General features: G+C 43.5%; 1 protein-coding gene across 5 annotated transcripts in view; it reads right to left on the bottom strand.

Moving 5' to 3' along the window:
* Positions 1-13,881, bottom strand: part of USP34 (ubiquitin specific peptidase 34) — a 240,088-nt gene that overhangs the window by 60,536 nt on the left and 165,671 nt on the right. For all 5 annotated transcript variants that reach the window (XM_068232384.1, XM_068232385.1, XM_068232387.1 and 2 more), the window contains 4 exons: positions 6,968-7,072; positions 4,523-4,578; positions 798-918; positions 529-712 (listed from right to left, as the gene is read on the bottom strand). In XM_068232384.1, the coding sequence (XP_068088485.1) occupies positions 529-712; positions 798-918; positions 4,523-4,578; positions 6,968-7,072 (466 nt within the window). The remainder of the gene's footprint in view (positions 1-528; positions 713-797; positions 919-4,522; positions 4,579-6,967; positions 7,073-13,881) is intronic.

Here is a 13,881-nt window from a genome sequence, read left to right as displayed (position 1 = left end):
ACCCCTCCCTTCCTTTCATATTGCCGGCAAATAATCCGGCAAACTGGTGGAGTAGATGGTGTCCAGCAATGGAGCAATTGCTAATGGCTGCCCCCAGTATAACCCTAGTTATGCAAAGAGGAGGGTGAAAAGCATGCACTGAAATGCTCATAGGCTTGGAGTGTTTATTTATATTTGTATGTGTCAGAGTGGTGCAACTAAATATTTTGAATTAAAAAAATGTTTGGTTTGGGTCCACTTTAATCATACCGCCAGAGAGGTTGAATGATGTATGGACACCTTTACGTTCATTGCACACCCTAGATAAAAACTATAAAAAGCATGGAAGCATATAGGGTTAAGAAGGGCCCTAAACAAAGCGTTTCTAAGACTACAATTATTATAATTTAATTTGTGGAAGAATCAGGTCTCTAGCTCGCCTATCCTCATAATAGCTATGGCATGAGTGGTTCTTTACAATACTTAACATTGCTAAGGTCCGTCCAGGGCAGTAGAAGGTGTAAAAATGATAAATACACTGGTTCTTACACTGCATGTGCTGCGCCATTACCCAGTTGTGTAACAGCCTGTAGTTCTCCACTGATCCTTTCACCATCTCCACCAACAGGTCATATGCAGCAGCGCGAGAAGAATGGGATTTACACTTGGGCTGCCGCCTGTCCTTTAGGCTGGGTAACATGAATAGGAGATTGAAAATATCTCTAAGAAATTCCTGAAAAACAACAATCCCATTAGATAGGTACTGACCACAGAATAGATATGGAGACTGAGATGTAAGAAGAATCAGATGTCATTACCTGCCCCTCTCTTGAAAACTTGAAGGGAGGCTTGTGTTTGATGACGCTGGTTGCAAGCCTCAGGAGTCCCGTCATCCCATCATCTTCCACATTTCCATCCTGGTAATCCAGAATTTCTCGACTAGTGTGAAAAGCAAACACTTATGTAGCAGACTTGCAAGGACTCAGCTACACCAATGCATTGCTCATGCATTGCAGTACAAGGCTTATGTGCGTTTTCATCTTTTGCCAAAATTGTTTCACTTCTGCCACAAACTTTCTTTCCCGTTAATGGAGGGGGCTTAAATTAGAGCCTTTGCCTTTAAAAGGACAGGCAGTCTCAACCGGAAACCAGTTAAAATCTCAGCGGTACTAACTACTTCTTGTCTGTCTTTAATGGATATTGTTTATTATAGTCATTGTAATCATAGGATTGTATTGGTCATATGTTAAAGGGAACCTAAACTGGGAAGGATATGGATTTGTCCTTTTAAAGAAAACCTGTAACTGAAAAAGTTTCCCTGGAGATACTCACCTTGGGTGGGGGAAGCCTCCAGATCCTATCGAGGCTTCCCCGTCCTCATGTGTCCCACGGCGGTCTCGCTGCAGCCCTCCAAACAGCGGGGATGTAAATATATACCTTCCCGGCTCCAGTGCAGGCGCAGTATCGGCTCTCCGGGCGGAGATAACTGATCAGTGTCGGGCCACTCTACTGCACAGGCGGAAGTCTCCTGCGCCTGCGTAGTAGAGCGGCCCCGACATCTCCGTGCTGAGAGCCGCAACAGCGCCCCAGCTGGAGCCAAGTAAGGTAAATATATGAGCCTTGTCAGGCTTGTCAAGCGAGGATTGCAGGAGACTTCGGGGGATCCAGCACTGGATTGCCTGCAGCTACAGGGGGGGGGGGGGGGGGGGAGAGCCTCATTGGGACCCTAAGAATTCCCCCTCCCGAGGAAAGTCCCCCCCAGCTGACTTTTTTTCAGTACAGAGTCTCTATAAAATAATACCAGTTGCCTGACTCTCCTGCTGATCCTGTGTCTCTAATACTTTTAGCCACAGCCCCTGAACAAGCATGCAGATCAGGTGCTCTGACTGAAGTCAGACTAGATTAGCTGCATGCTTGTTTCAGGTGTGTGATTCAGCCACTACTGCAACTAAAGAGATCAGCAGGACTGACAAGCAACTGGTATTGTTTAAAAGGAAACATCCATATCCTTCTCAGTTAAGGTTCCCTTTAATTTATGTTTGTTTTTAAAATATGTCTAAGAAATGTTAGGTCATGTGTTATTGCAACTGACCTACTTAGCCCAATACTTAAAGGGAAGGTTCAGGGACACCTTGCAAAAAATAAAAATCGATATCCACTCTCTTCTGCGTCCCACGCGGGCGCGCTGACGTCATCGGACGTCCGCCGGGCTGTACTGCGCAGGCGCAGAACTACTGTGCCTGCGCAGTACAGCCCGGCGGACGTCCGATGACGTCAGCGCGCCGGCGTGAGACGCAGAAGTGCCGGGCCTTGGAGCGCAGAAGAGCCCGACCTGGCAGCCGTCCTGGCCAGGTCGGGTCGGCCACTGAAGACGACCGGAAGCCTCGGGAGCGGCGGCGAGGGCACCTCCTGCCTGCCACGGGCTGGAGGAAGCCCCAGGTAAGTGGATATCGATTTTTATTTTTTGCGAGGTGTCCCTGAACCTTCCCTTTAATATTTTTTTATTTATATGGTGCCAACATCTGCTGTACTGCTGAACATAGTACAAAACAGACAATAGTTTGGGGGGCATAAATACGTGAATAGTTCAACACATGTACAATCAGGACAACCAGCAACACTGGTACAACAATGTACAATCGATGAGTAATTTGAGACATTACCAATACTGGTGTATTTATTGAAATACATTAGAAAAAGAAAACATTAGTGAAGGTCCCTGCCCTTGCAAACTTACAATCCAGGAGAAAAGCACAATATAAAAGTTATTTGTATTGTGTAGCAAATTTTTGTATATTTAAGGGATTTATATGAATACTTAACATTTTACTTATTAGGCACTCTATTTAGAGGTACCGTATTTTTCGCCGTATAAGACGCACTTTTTCTTCCCCAAAATGTTGGGGGAAAAGTGGGTGCGTCTTATGTGGCGAAGGTACGGATTTCGGGATGCAGAGGTGCGCAGGGAAGCACTATATACATTACCTGCTCCTGCCGCCGCGCTCCTGGCTCCAATCCTGGCTCCCCGATCCTCTTCTTCCATCTACCGCTGCCCGCTGCTGCCCCCGCCGAACATCGCTGGCCGGTCTTAATTAGCCGCAGGGATACGCTATCAGCACACCACGTGCCGGGGTCACGCATGCCGCCGAACGCTGGCCGGACCTAATTAGCCGCGCAGGGATACACTATCAGCACACCACGTGCGCCGGGGTCACGCATACGCATGTGTGACCCGGCGCACGCTGATAGCGTATCCCTGCGCGGATAATTAGGACCGGCCAGCGTTGTTCGGCGGCATGCGTGACCCCGGCACGTGGTGTGCTGATAGCGTATCCATGCGGCTAAGACCGGCCAGCGATGTTCGGCGGGGGCAGCAGCGGGCAGCGGTAGATGGAAGAAGAGGATCGGGGAGCCAGGAGCGCGGCGGCAGGAGCAGGTAATGTATGTGTACTCACACTACCTGCACAGGGGGACACCGGCACTGGAGGACACACGGACAACGGGGCCACAGGCACAGGGGACGCTACCACAGGGGACACTGCTACAACAGGGAGACACTGCCACAAGAGAGGGATACTGGCACAAGAGGGGGACACTGCCACAACAGGGGGACACTGCCACAACAGGGGGACACTGCCACAACAGGGGGACACTGCCACAACAGGGGGACACTGCCACAACAGGGGGACACTGGCACAATAGGGGGACACTGGCACAATAGGGGACACTGCCACAGGGGACACTGGCACAATAGGGGACACTGCCACAACAGGGGGACACTGCCACAACAGGGGGACGGGGGACACTGGCACAGGGGGCTGCAGGCAGAACAGGGGGACACAGCAGGCAGAACAGGGGGACACAGCAGGCAGAACAGGGGGACACAGCAAGCACAGGGGGACACAGCAGGCAGAACAGGGGGACACAGCAGGCAGAACAGGGGGACACAGCAGGCAGAACAGGGGGACACAGCAGGCAGAACAGGGGGACACAGCAGGCACAGGGGGGACACAGCAGGCACAGGGGGACACAGCAGGCACAGGGGGACACAGCACATAACACTGTCCCCATATGTGGTGTAATAGTATGTAATGTAACTGGAAAGGGGGAGGTAAAAAGTCCTTAAGACGCCCCTGCATCATAGACACACCTAGGTTTAGTTCTTTCTTTTTTTCCTGATTTTTGCCCTCTAAATCTGGGTGCGTCTTATATGCCGGAGCGTCTTATACGGCGAAAAATACGTTATTTTATACTGTATTAAAAAGGAAATAAATGTCAGTGTCTATATCTCAATCACTATATGGTCACTTTCAGACATGGTATGTAACCCTGTCGGAATAATGCCATTAATTCCTGTAGTATTATTGGCATTAAAAATGGAATTGGAAAGCACTTGGGACAGACAGAAATAATAGGTTTTATTCTTTGCTCTTAAGAGTTTGGTGGGAGCTTTTCTTTAAAGACCACACATAAGCCAGCATCAGTAAGGAAAATACTGTATTGAAGGAAGGAAGAAAGTGAATGAATGAACAAAGAGACATACCTGCGAATACAGTCGGCTAGATGTCTTGCAAGTGCATCCAAATCAAGCAATGTTGTCTACGAAAAACAAACAAACAAACAAGGTTTAATAATGTAAGAATACCTATGTGGCTTAATAAATTTAAGATGGATAAATTCTATGGTTCTTTACAAAATCGGATATTCATAGATCTCCAACGCCCTTTGAAAATGTATGTTCACAATCAGGCAGGATAGAGCACTCCCTCTCCAAGTTATACTACATACTCCTTTCCAGGAGCTCAGAGTCATGCTTGCTGAAAAATCACAGATGGTTGGGACAGAGATTTAGGTGCACCATTACCTGCCGAGACTTGGGAGAAAGTTTTTATACTATCCCATAAGTGATCAGTCTCCACCAAACTATAGAATTTTCTCCAGATGGTACAGAGACCCAGTCAGAACACATACTTACAACCCTACCACCTCGGAAATGTGCTGGAGGTGTGGTACATATAGAGGCACTTACCTTCATATATGGTGGGAATGTGACAAACTACAGAGCTTCTGGTCCAGAGTATTCGCACTACATGAAGAACTTTACCTTCTCCCTCTCCTACCCTCCCCAGCAGTGGCCTTGCTATCAGCCCTCCCTGGCTCGCTCTCTTCCATAAAAAAATCAATCTTCAGATTTGTGCTTACTGCTGCACGTACGCTCAATGCTAGGAAATGGCGGGCCTTGGAAGCCCCCAATGTAACTGAACTCTTTACCCATCTAAACGAATTAATGCAACTTGATGATCTAATACTATCTGCTCAAGATATGCAAGGAAAATGTGTCAAAAGATGGGCAATTAGGGTAGATTACAGAGAATCAGATAAGGCCAAAACCTTCTCTCTATCTTCAGTTCAGATCTAAATTAACTGATAATTTCCCCTGTTCCCAGTCAGTAGATCTTGCAGCCAGATACTATTCTTTATGGGTTGTTGAGAATCCGGTACCCCTTCTTAAAATATAAAATCAGGACACACGCTACTTCCACCATTATTATTATTTACTATATCCATTTATTTGCATGGTGGAGATATTGGCTCTTGTTCAATATTGTATTTTATTTGCAGAATGTCTGTTTGTGTCAAATTATCATGCATATACGTCCATGCTTCATATTGCAATGCCAAGGAAACCCTTGTGGTAAGGTTTTTCCCTACCCCACCCTACCCTTACCCGATTCACCTTTTTCTTCCCCCCCCCCCTTCATTCTCCCTCCCCCCCCATACTCGCCCTCCTCTTTCCTCTCTTCCCCCCATCCCATTGCCTCATCTGTGCAGGAGGCGTCACTCAGTGGATCCTTACTTTCTGTGCTAATTGTGATGTTTTTCCTAGTTCCCTGCTATGTATTATACACAGATGCTGTATTAAATACTCACTTGCAGAATCGCTGTCATAATGCTAGACATGTACTTATCTGCAATACCATTACGTTCCTCTGAAGCCTCCCTGTATAACTATGGCAATGTTATTTGTTCCTGTTTATGTCTTAAAAATTTCAATAAAAATATATTCTTCAAAAAAAATTATGTAATAATAGTGCATTCTAGGGATATCCAAAAATTGGTTTGGTGGTTATTTGGAGACAACTAGGCCAATATCTTCAACTAAAATTCACCACTTCTAAAGCCAAGCCTGCTTATTGTGGTACCAAAATAACCATCGCCTTTTTACTGTCAAATCTACCAGCCACTGAAGCTCCAACATATTTTGTGATTGTTTTGGATGGCTGTTTGTAGTTATGACCATTGTATATGTCTGGTGCTTGGTTCTCTGTTCAGCAGCATGCACCAACCTACAGAGCAGGGAAGAGGAGCAGGTGGTTTGCCTTCATATATGGCAACAGCAACTGGGATTTCCCAACTTGGTGGAACGCTGAAAAGGAACAAGTGTCAGACAGTAAGCTTGTTTAGGCAAATGGACTTCACTTGAAGAGTGATTCCAGTGTAAAAGACAGAGCCGTCATGTAAGGTCTGACTTAATGCTGCCAGGATTGAGGGGTCTCTGGGTTAATAACTCGCTTGCTCGGCCGTAAATTCACAGGTGCAGCTCCCAATCCTCCTCCCCCCATGAAAAGCAGCAGCTGCACTTTATCAGCTCTGACCACCCCTACTTGTGTTTCAGAGCTTTGCAATGCAGCCAAATCAAATTAAAGCCTTTTGTTGACCAAACTGTGGCTGCTGTAGCATGAGTGAGATGGAGGAGAGTCTACCGGTTTCATATTATCAATGAATGGGAGGGGTGGGGCTTGTATCGAGACTTCCACAGAGACCAGAAGCTTCCATATAGGAGCAAAAACTTTAGTGCTAGCCAGCACAGGACAAAACAAGAGGTAAAAACATTTTAAAAATTCATTTTATTTATTTATTGTATTTATAAAGCGCCAACATATTACGCCGCGCTGTCATAAGTTTCAATGTTTTGTTTGAACTATACCTGGCTGGCATCTTTGACATGAATGTTATCTATTAGTTTACACAGTAACCAAAAATATTCTTTACATCCAGGTCGTAGAATAGTTTCTTCCTCATAGTCCTCTACCTAAAAAAAAAGAAAAACAGAAATTAAAATATATAATTGTATGTGCTCTCTTTGTGAATGTCATTCTTATTTTCAATTTAAGGGCAGAAATTTTATGTCTGAAGTGTTAACAGCAGCCATGTCAGTGTGACATACAATATGGTTCATTCATCTCCCACACAGAGAATAATACATATTGAACTTTTTAGCACTGTTATTACAAAGGAGTGTTTGTTCAGCCACCTATAAGTTTTGGTTTCTAATTAGTTTTCAGGAGAACTGTTGCTACAGTTCAACTTCTCCGACTAAACAGATAAAGTACTGGTTTACTAAACCTTGTGATGACCAAAAAGTGTGCGCATGGGGAACACAAAATCAATGCAGGACTGGTACCATTTGTGCCAATGTCTATTTCAAGTCACTTGTCACTTCTGTTATGCTTTAACAGAGGTAGCTCTGCCAAATGCAATAGAGGCTGAGTCAATGAAATGGAGGAAAGTAGGACAGCTTTTCAAAAACAATATTTACAAGTCTATCAGGCCAAATGTGTCAATGGCCTCAATTCACTAAGATCATGCTGGAGAGAATAAGGCAAGAGAAAACTTACCTCCACACAAGAGATAGTATCTTCTCTCTTGATTCCTTAAGTTACCTCCTCTGTAGTTATTTTACACACAGTTAATAAACAGCTTGTCTTTTGTCTTTAACTGTGGCGTTATTTTAAGGATTGAAGAGTTAACTTAAAGACAGAAGAGTTAACTTTAGGTTTGCCTGAGGTTAAATGTTTCCTGAATACGACATGCCTCATCACCATGGTGATCACTCTAGAAATGTTATTAAAGACAGGAGATAAGCTTAGTGAATAGAGGCCAATGACTTATTGGCTTGCAGTGTATGACTGCTGCCTCAGAAAAGATCAATTTATGGTGTTTGCACAGAAGCGGACTTGTGTTGTATATAGAAGTTGGGCTTAGAAAATCAGTTTCAAGAAGAGCGAGTAAGGTGTGGTTAGTGTTAATCATAGAGCATATATGCCGACATCAACCAGACAAATGTTGATTGGGTAATATCTTTAATAATTACATAGGTTTTCAGTCTCATGCCTAGAGAAGGAAATTTAAGCGTACCTGATGTGATATTTTTCTAATTTAAAAGAATGGCTGTAATCACTGTTTTTTTTTATATATATGATAAGCAGCTTGTCAAATACTGGGAAGGCGCAGCAGTAGCTTCAATGGGACAACCAAAATGCGGCCCATTGCAACGTAACTCACACCTAGTACCCGCCTCCAGAAGCCACGCTCCAAAGGATACTGCTACTTGCTAGGGCACAAGAGGACAAACCGAGCATGGTCACATGTATGGCGTCTGATGAATGTGCATGCATTATGAAAGTCCACTGCCAACAGTTATCAAAAGGAATACTTTTTCAAACAAAGTGGTTTGACACGCTGACATAACATTCAATAAAAATGTGTTTTCCTACTTTTTATTAGCAAGAAGTTTTAAATCAGGATGATACCATTTATTGGCTAACTACAAATGAATAAGAATAAACAAGCTTTCGGCCTTGCAGCCTTCGTCAGGTTTATATCCTGTTAGTTTGCAAGCTGGTGGTACAGACAGCTTATATACATGCAACATCAAAAGGAAAAACAGATATTTTTTTCAAGCATAAATACATCATTAAGATGCCTTAATACAAACAGACCATCTAAATGGGGTAAGATAAGGATCCTTGTTTACTTTATTGCTCACAGACCTGGTATTAGGATTGACCCAGAGGTATCGTAAATTCTTAGTTCACAAGTTCAGCTAGGGTGGCTGAGACAGTTCATATATCATCAATCTCATACCAATATAGAAAGTTGTTGTCCTTATTCAGACCCTTCTGCACAGCTTTGAAACAATTTATAAATTTTGTTTCTGCTATTAATCGGTCATTTGACGTTTTGAAGCCGCCCTTCAGGGCAGTGACACGAAGATCATCCATGCTGTGTCCGTTGGACCGAAAGTGTGTAGCAACTGGGAGTCCAGATTTGGTATCATTAATAGTGTGCCTGTGTCCATTCATACGTTTGCGCAGAGTTTGTCCAGTTTCTCCCACGTACATAACATTGGGGCATTTAGCACACATGATCAGATATACCAGATTGGTGGACCCACAAGAAAATTTACCTTGTATTCTGTACTCCTGTTGTGAACCTGGTATCGATACCCTGTCAGTGGAGTAAATGTGTCTGCAGGTCCCACATATTTTTTGTCGGCAGGGTGATGTTCCGTTTTGTTGAGGCCTATTCAAAGAGCTCCTGACAATCATCTGTTTTAGATTGTGTGGTTGCCGATATGACAAGAGTGGAGGTTTAGGGAATATTGTTCTCAGTCTGTGATCCTTGTGTAAAATGGGATGAAGTTCCTTAGCAATCCTCCTTAAGATTTCCAGGTGTGGGTTGTAGGTGACAACCAAAGGGACACGTTCCTCTTTCTGGTTTTGCTTATATTTCAGGAGTTCAGTCCTGGGGATGTTGCTGGCTTTCCTGATTTGGGCCTCAGCCATAGGAGGACTGTAACCTTGTTTAATGAAAGTGTTCTTAAGGTGATCCAGGTGCTTGTCTCTGTCCATCCTGTCAGAACAAATCCGGTTGTACCTTATAGCTTGGCTGTAAATTATAGAGTTCTTAATGTGCTTGGGATGAAAACTGTCATATCTTAGGTATGTGGGACGGTCTGTAGGTTTGCGATACACAGAGGTTTGTATGTTGTTACCCCTGATGTATATGGTGGTGTCCAGAAAGTTAATCTCTGTGTGAGAGTAGGTAAGTTTCAATTTGATTGTAGGATGGAAGGCATTGAAGTTCCTGTGGAACTGGAGAAGATCATCCTCACTTGCGGACCAGATGATTAAAATATCATCAATGAAGCGGAAGTAGGCCAAGGGTTTTATGCCACATGCATTGAGGTATTCCTCAATGCATGTGGCATTGAGGAATGACTTGCGGACCAGATGATATTTTAATCATCTGGTCCGCAAGTGAGGATGATCTTCTCCAGTTCCACAGGAACTTCAATGCCTTCCATCCTACAATCAAATTGAAACTTACCTACTCTCACACAGAGATTAACTTTCTGGACACCACCATATACATCAGGGGTAACAACATACAAACCTCTGTGTATCGCAAACCTACAGACCGTCCCACATACCTAAGATATGACAGTTTTCATCCCAAGCACATTAAGAACTCTATAATTTACAGCCAAGCTATAAGGTACAACCGGATTTGTTCTGACAGGATGGACAGAGACAAGCACCTGGATCACCTTAAGAACACTTTCATTAAACAAGGTTACAGTCCTCCTATGGCTGAGGCCCAAATCAGGAAAGCCAGCAACATCCCCAGGACTGAACTCCTGAAATATAAGCAAAACCAGAAAGAGGAACGTGTCCCTTTGGTTGTCACCTACAACCCACACCTGGAAATCTTAAGGAGGATTGCTAAGGAACTTCATCCCATTTTACACAAGGATCACAGACTGAGAACAATATTCCCTAAACCTCCACTCTTGTCATATCGGCAACCACACAATCTAAAACAGATGATTGTCAGGAGCTCTTTGAATAGGCCTCAACAAAACGGAACATCACCCTGCCGACAAAAAATATGTGGGACCTGCAGACACATTTACTCCACTGACAGGGTAACGATACCAGGTTCACAACAGGAGTACAGAATACAAGGTAAATTTTCTTGTGGGTCCACCAATCTGGTATATCTGATCATGTGTGCTAAATGCCCCAATGTTATGTACGTGGGAGAAACTGGACAAACTCTGCGCAAACGTATGAATGGACACAGGCACACTATTAATGATACCAAATCTGGACTCCCAGTTGCTACACACTTTCGGTCCAACGGACACAGCATGGATGATCTTCGTGTCACTGCCCTGAAGGGCGGCTTCAAAACGTCAAATGACCGATTAATAGCAGAAACAAAATTTATAAATTGTTTCAAAGCTGTGCAGAAGGGTCTGAATAAGGACAACAACTTTCTATATTGGTATGAGATTGATGATATATGAACTGTCTCAGCCACCCTAGCTGAACTTGTGAACTAAGAATTTACGATACCTCTGGGTCAATCCTAATACCAGGTCTGTGAGCAATAAAGTAAACAAGGATCCTTATCTTACCCCATTTAGATGGTCTGTTTGTATTAAGGCATCTTAATGATGTATTTATGCTTGAAAAAAATATCTGTTTTTCCTTTTGATGTTGCATGTATATAAGCTGTCTGTACCACCAGCTTGCAAACTAACAGGATATAAACCTGACGAAGGCTGCAAGGCCGAAAGCTTGTTTATTCTTATTCATTTGTAGTTAGCCAATAAATGGTATCATCCTGATTTAAAACTTCTTGCTTTTACTGATGGCTAACACGGTACAATACCCTACTGCTACTACTTTTTATTACTCATACAGTTATAGTATTCGCTTTTGTGCAAAAGTATTATTGCAAAAGTGTAGTTCATCTTGCCCTGAAAGCTGCCATTGCATTTTATTCCAGCTGCATTTTATTATATACTAAAATCTTCTAGTGAGCTATTCTGAACTGTGTGCATGCCTGAAGCACAGAGAGCTTCTCAGAGAGTGTTTTCAGTTGTTAACACACAAATGTAACAACATTGGAATGTAAACAAAGATGCTGTTATCTTCAGTCTGGTTATCTCTAGTCTGGATGCTGATTTCAGGCTGAACAGCTTTTCCATGTCAGGACAAGGTGCTGTTTAACTGTTTCAATGATGTTCTGTGAATTTTTTTCTGGGATAGTTGAGCTTTAGGCCTTTTTCACAATGCAACGTTAAAGAGAACCCGAGGTGGGTTTGAAGAATATTATCTGCATACAGAGGCTGGATCTGCCTATATAGCCCAGCCTCTGTTGCTATCCCAAACCCCCCTAAGGTCCCCCTGCACTCTGCAATCCCTCATAAATCACAGCCACGCTGCTGACAAACAGCTTGTCAGAGCTGGCTGTGTTTATCTCTATAGTGTCAGTCTGCTGCTCTCCCCGCCTCCTGCAGAACTCCAGTCCCCGCCTGCATCCCTTCCCTCCCTGCTGATTGGAGGGAAGGGACGGGGGCAGGGACCAGAGCTATGCAGGAGGCGGGGGAGCAGCTAAGACTGACACTACAGCTGTAAACACAGCCTCACAGCATGGCTGTGATTTATGAGGGATTGCAGAGTGCAGGGGGACCTTAGTGGGGTTTGGGATAGCAACAGAGGCTGGGCTGTATAGGCAGATCCAGCCTCTGTATGCAGATAACATTCTTTAAACACACCTCGGGTTCTCTTTAAAGTCGCACGTCAGAAAATGTTTTAATGTGGACAATATTAAGTCTGTGCAACATTCACAGTGCACACGTTGCGTTGTGTGTAACGTGTAGCAATATTTAGAAAGTGCTGCATGCTGTGCGTTTAAGCAATAAATCTGCTGCGTTGTGTGTGTTGCGCATGCTCAGTAATTTTTTTTGAAATGTAACGCATGCGCTGTTTTCGCTCCATCACTGTGCGACGAATACGGCGCACCAAACGCAGGGCTAAAAGTTATAGTCTTTCAATGCGTTGCATTAGGGGCACATTATGCGACCTTAACGTCACATGAAACGCAACGTCCCACTGTGAAAGAGGCCTTAAAGCTGTAAGGAATCTTTTAGAGCAAAATAGAAATGCTGACTTTCAGACCACTTTAAGGGGGAGGGAGAACCATGAAAGGAGTGGCACAGGACGACAAAAATGGTCCAGATGGAATAGGAGGTGTTGCTTCAGGTCACATGATTTACTTATACTCATTCTGAATTCACAAGTTTGGTAGTTTTTCCTTTCCAGAGAATATCAATGAAATATTTATTTTTCCAAATTCATTTATATTGCAAATTGCAGGCAGCTTGGAGATCGATCACTCAAATTATTTGGATCAATCTAACCCTATACCAAGCTTCATGCAATTTGCAACTAATTTTAAAATAAAGGACACCTTAAAAGAGACGTGATATGGAGGCCGACTTATTTCCTTTTAAACAATGCAAAATGCCTGGCAGACCTGATGATCTTCTGCCGCTTAAGGGGCATACAGACATGCGACTAAAGTCGTTGGTAACGAACGACTAACGATCGTTTATAACAACGATCGTTACAAAATAACCGCTAACGATCGTTAAGGGTAGCGATCAGCAACTGAAGTCGTTGCAAACTGGAAATCCGTCCTGGCGGATTTTTTGCAACGACGATCGTTAGCAAAAGTACGTGTGTATGCTGATCGTTACAAAAACGATCGTTCGTTAAGTACCGTACATGCGCAGACAGAGAGAGAGAGACAGAGAGATGTATATAGATATATGTATATAGATATATATATATATATATATATATGTATATATAGATAGAGATATATCTATCTGTGTGTGTGTGTGTGTGTGTGTGTGTGTGTGTGTGTGTGTGTGTGTGTGTGTGTGTGTGTGTGTGTGTGTGTGTGTGTGTGTATAATATATATATATATATATATATATATATATATATATATATATATATATATATATATATATATATATATATATATCTGTACGCAACTTCCTCTTTCCTACTGGCCATTAACAATGACGTTCGTTCCGGGTTCATTGATCTGAATAACGTTTAGCATAATAGATGCGCTGCATCATACGTTCGTCACTTCCGCATCGTTCGTTCGGAAACGATCTGATCGTTTGCCACTTTCAACACCTCTTTACTAACGACCTTTTCATTTCTCTCCTTAATTGATCGTTCGTCGTTG

The sequence above is a fragment of the Hyperolius riggenbachi genome, chromosome 4, assembly GCF_040937935.1.
Source record: "Hyperolius riggenbachi isolate aHypRig1 chromosome 4, aHypRig1.pri, whole genome shotgun sequence".
NCBI classification, from domain to species: domain Eukaryota; kingdom Metazoa; phylum Chordata; class Amphibia; order Anura; family Hyperoliidae; genus Hyperolius; species Hyperolius riggenbachi.
Note: the sequence above shows the minus strand (reverse complement) of the source record. Positions and strands in the feature narration are given on the sequence as shown.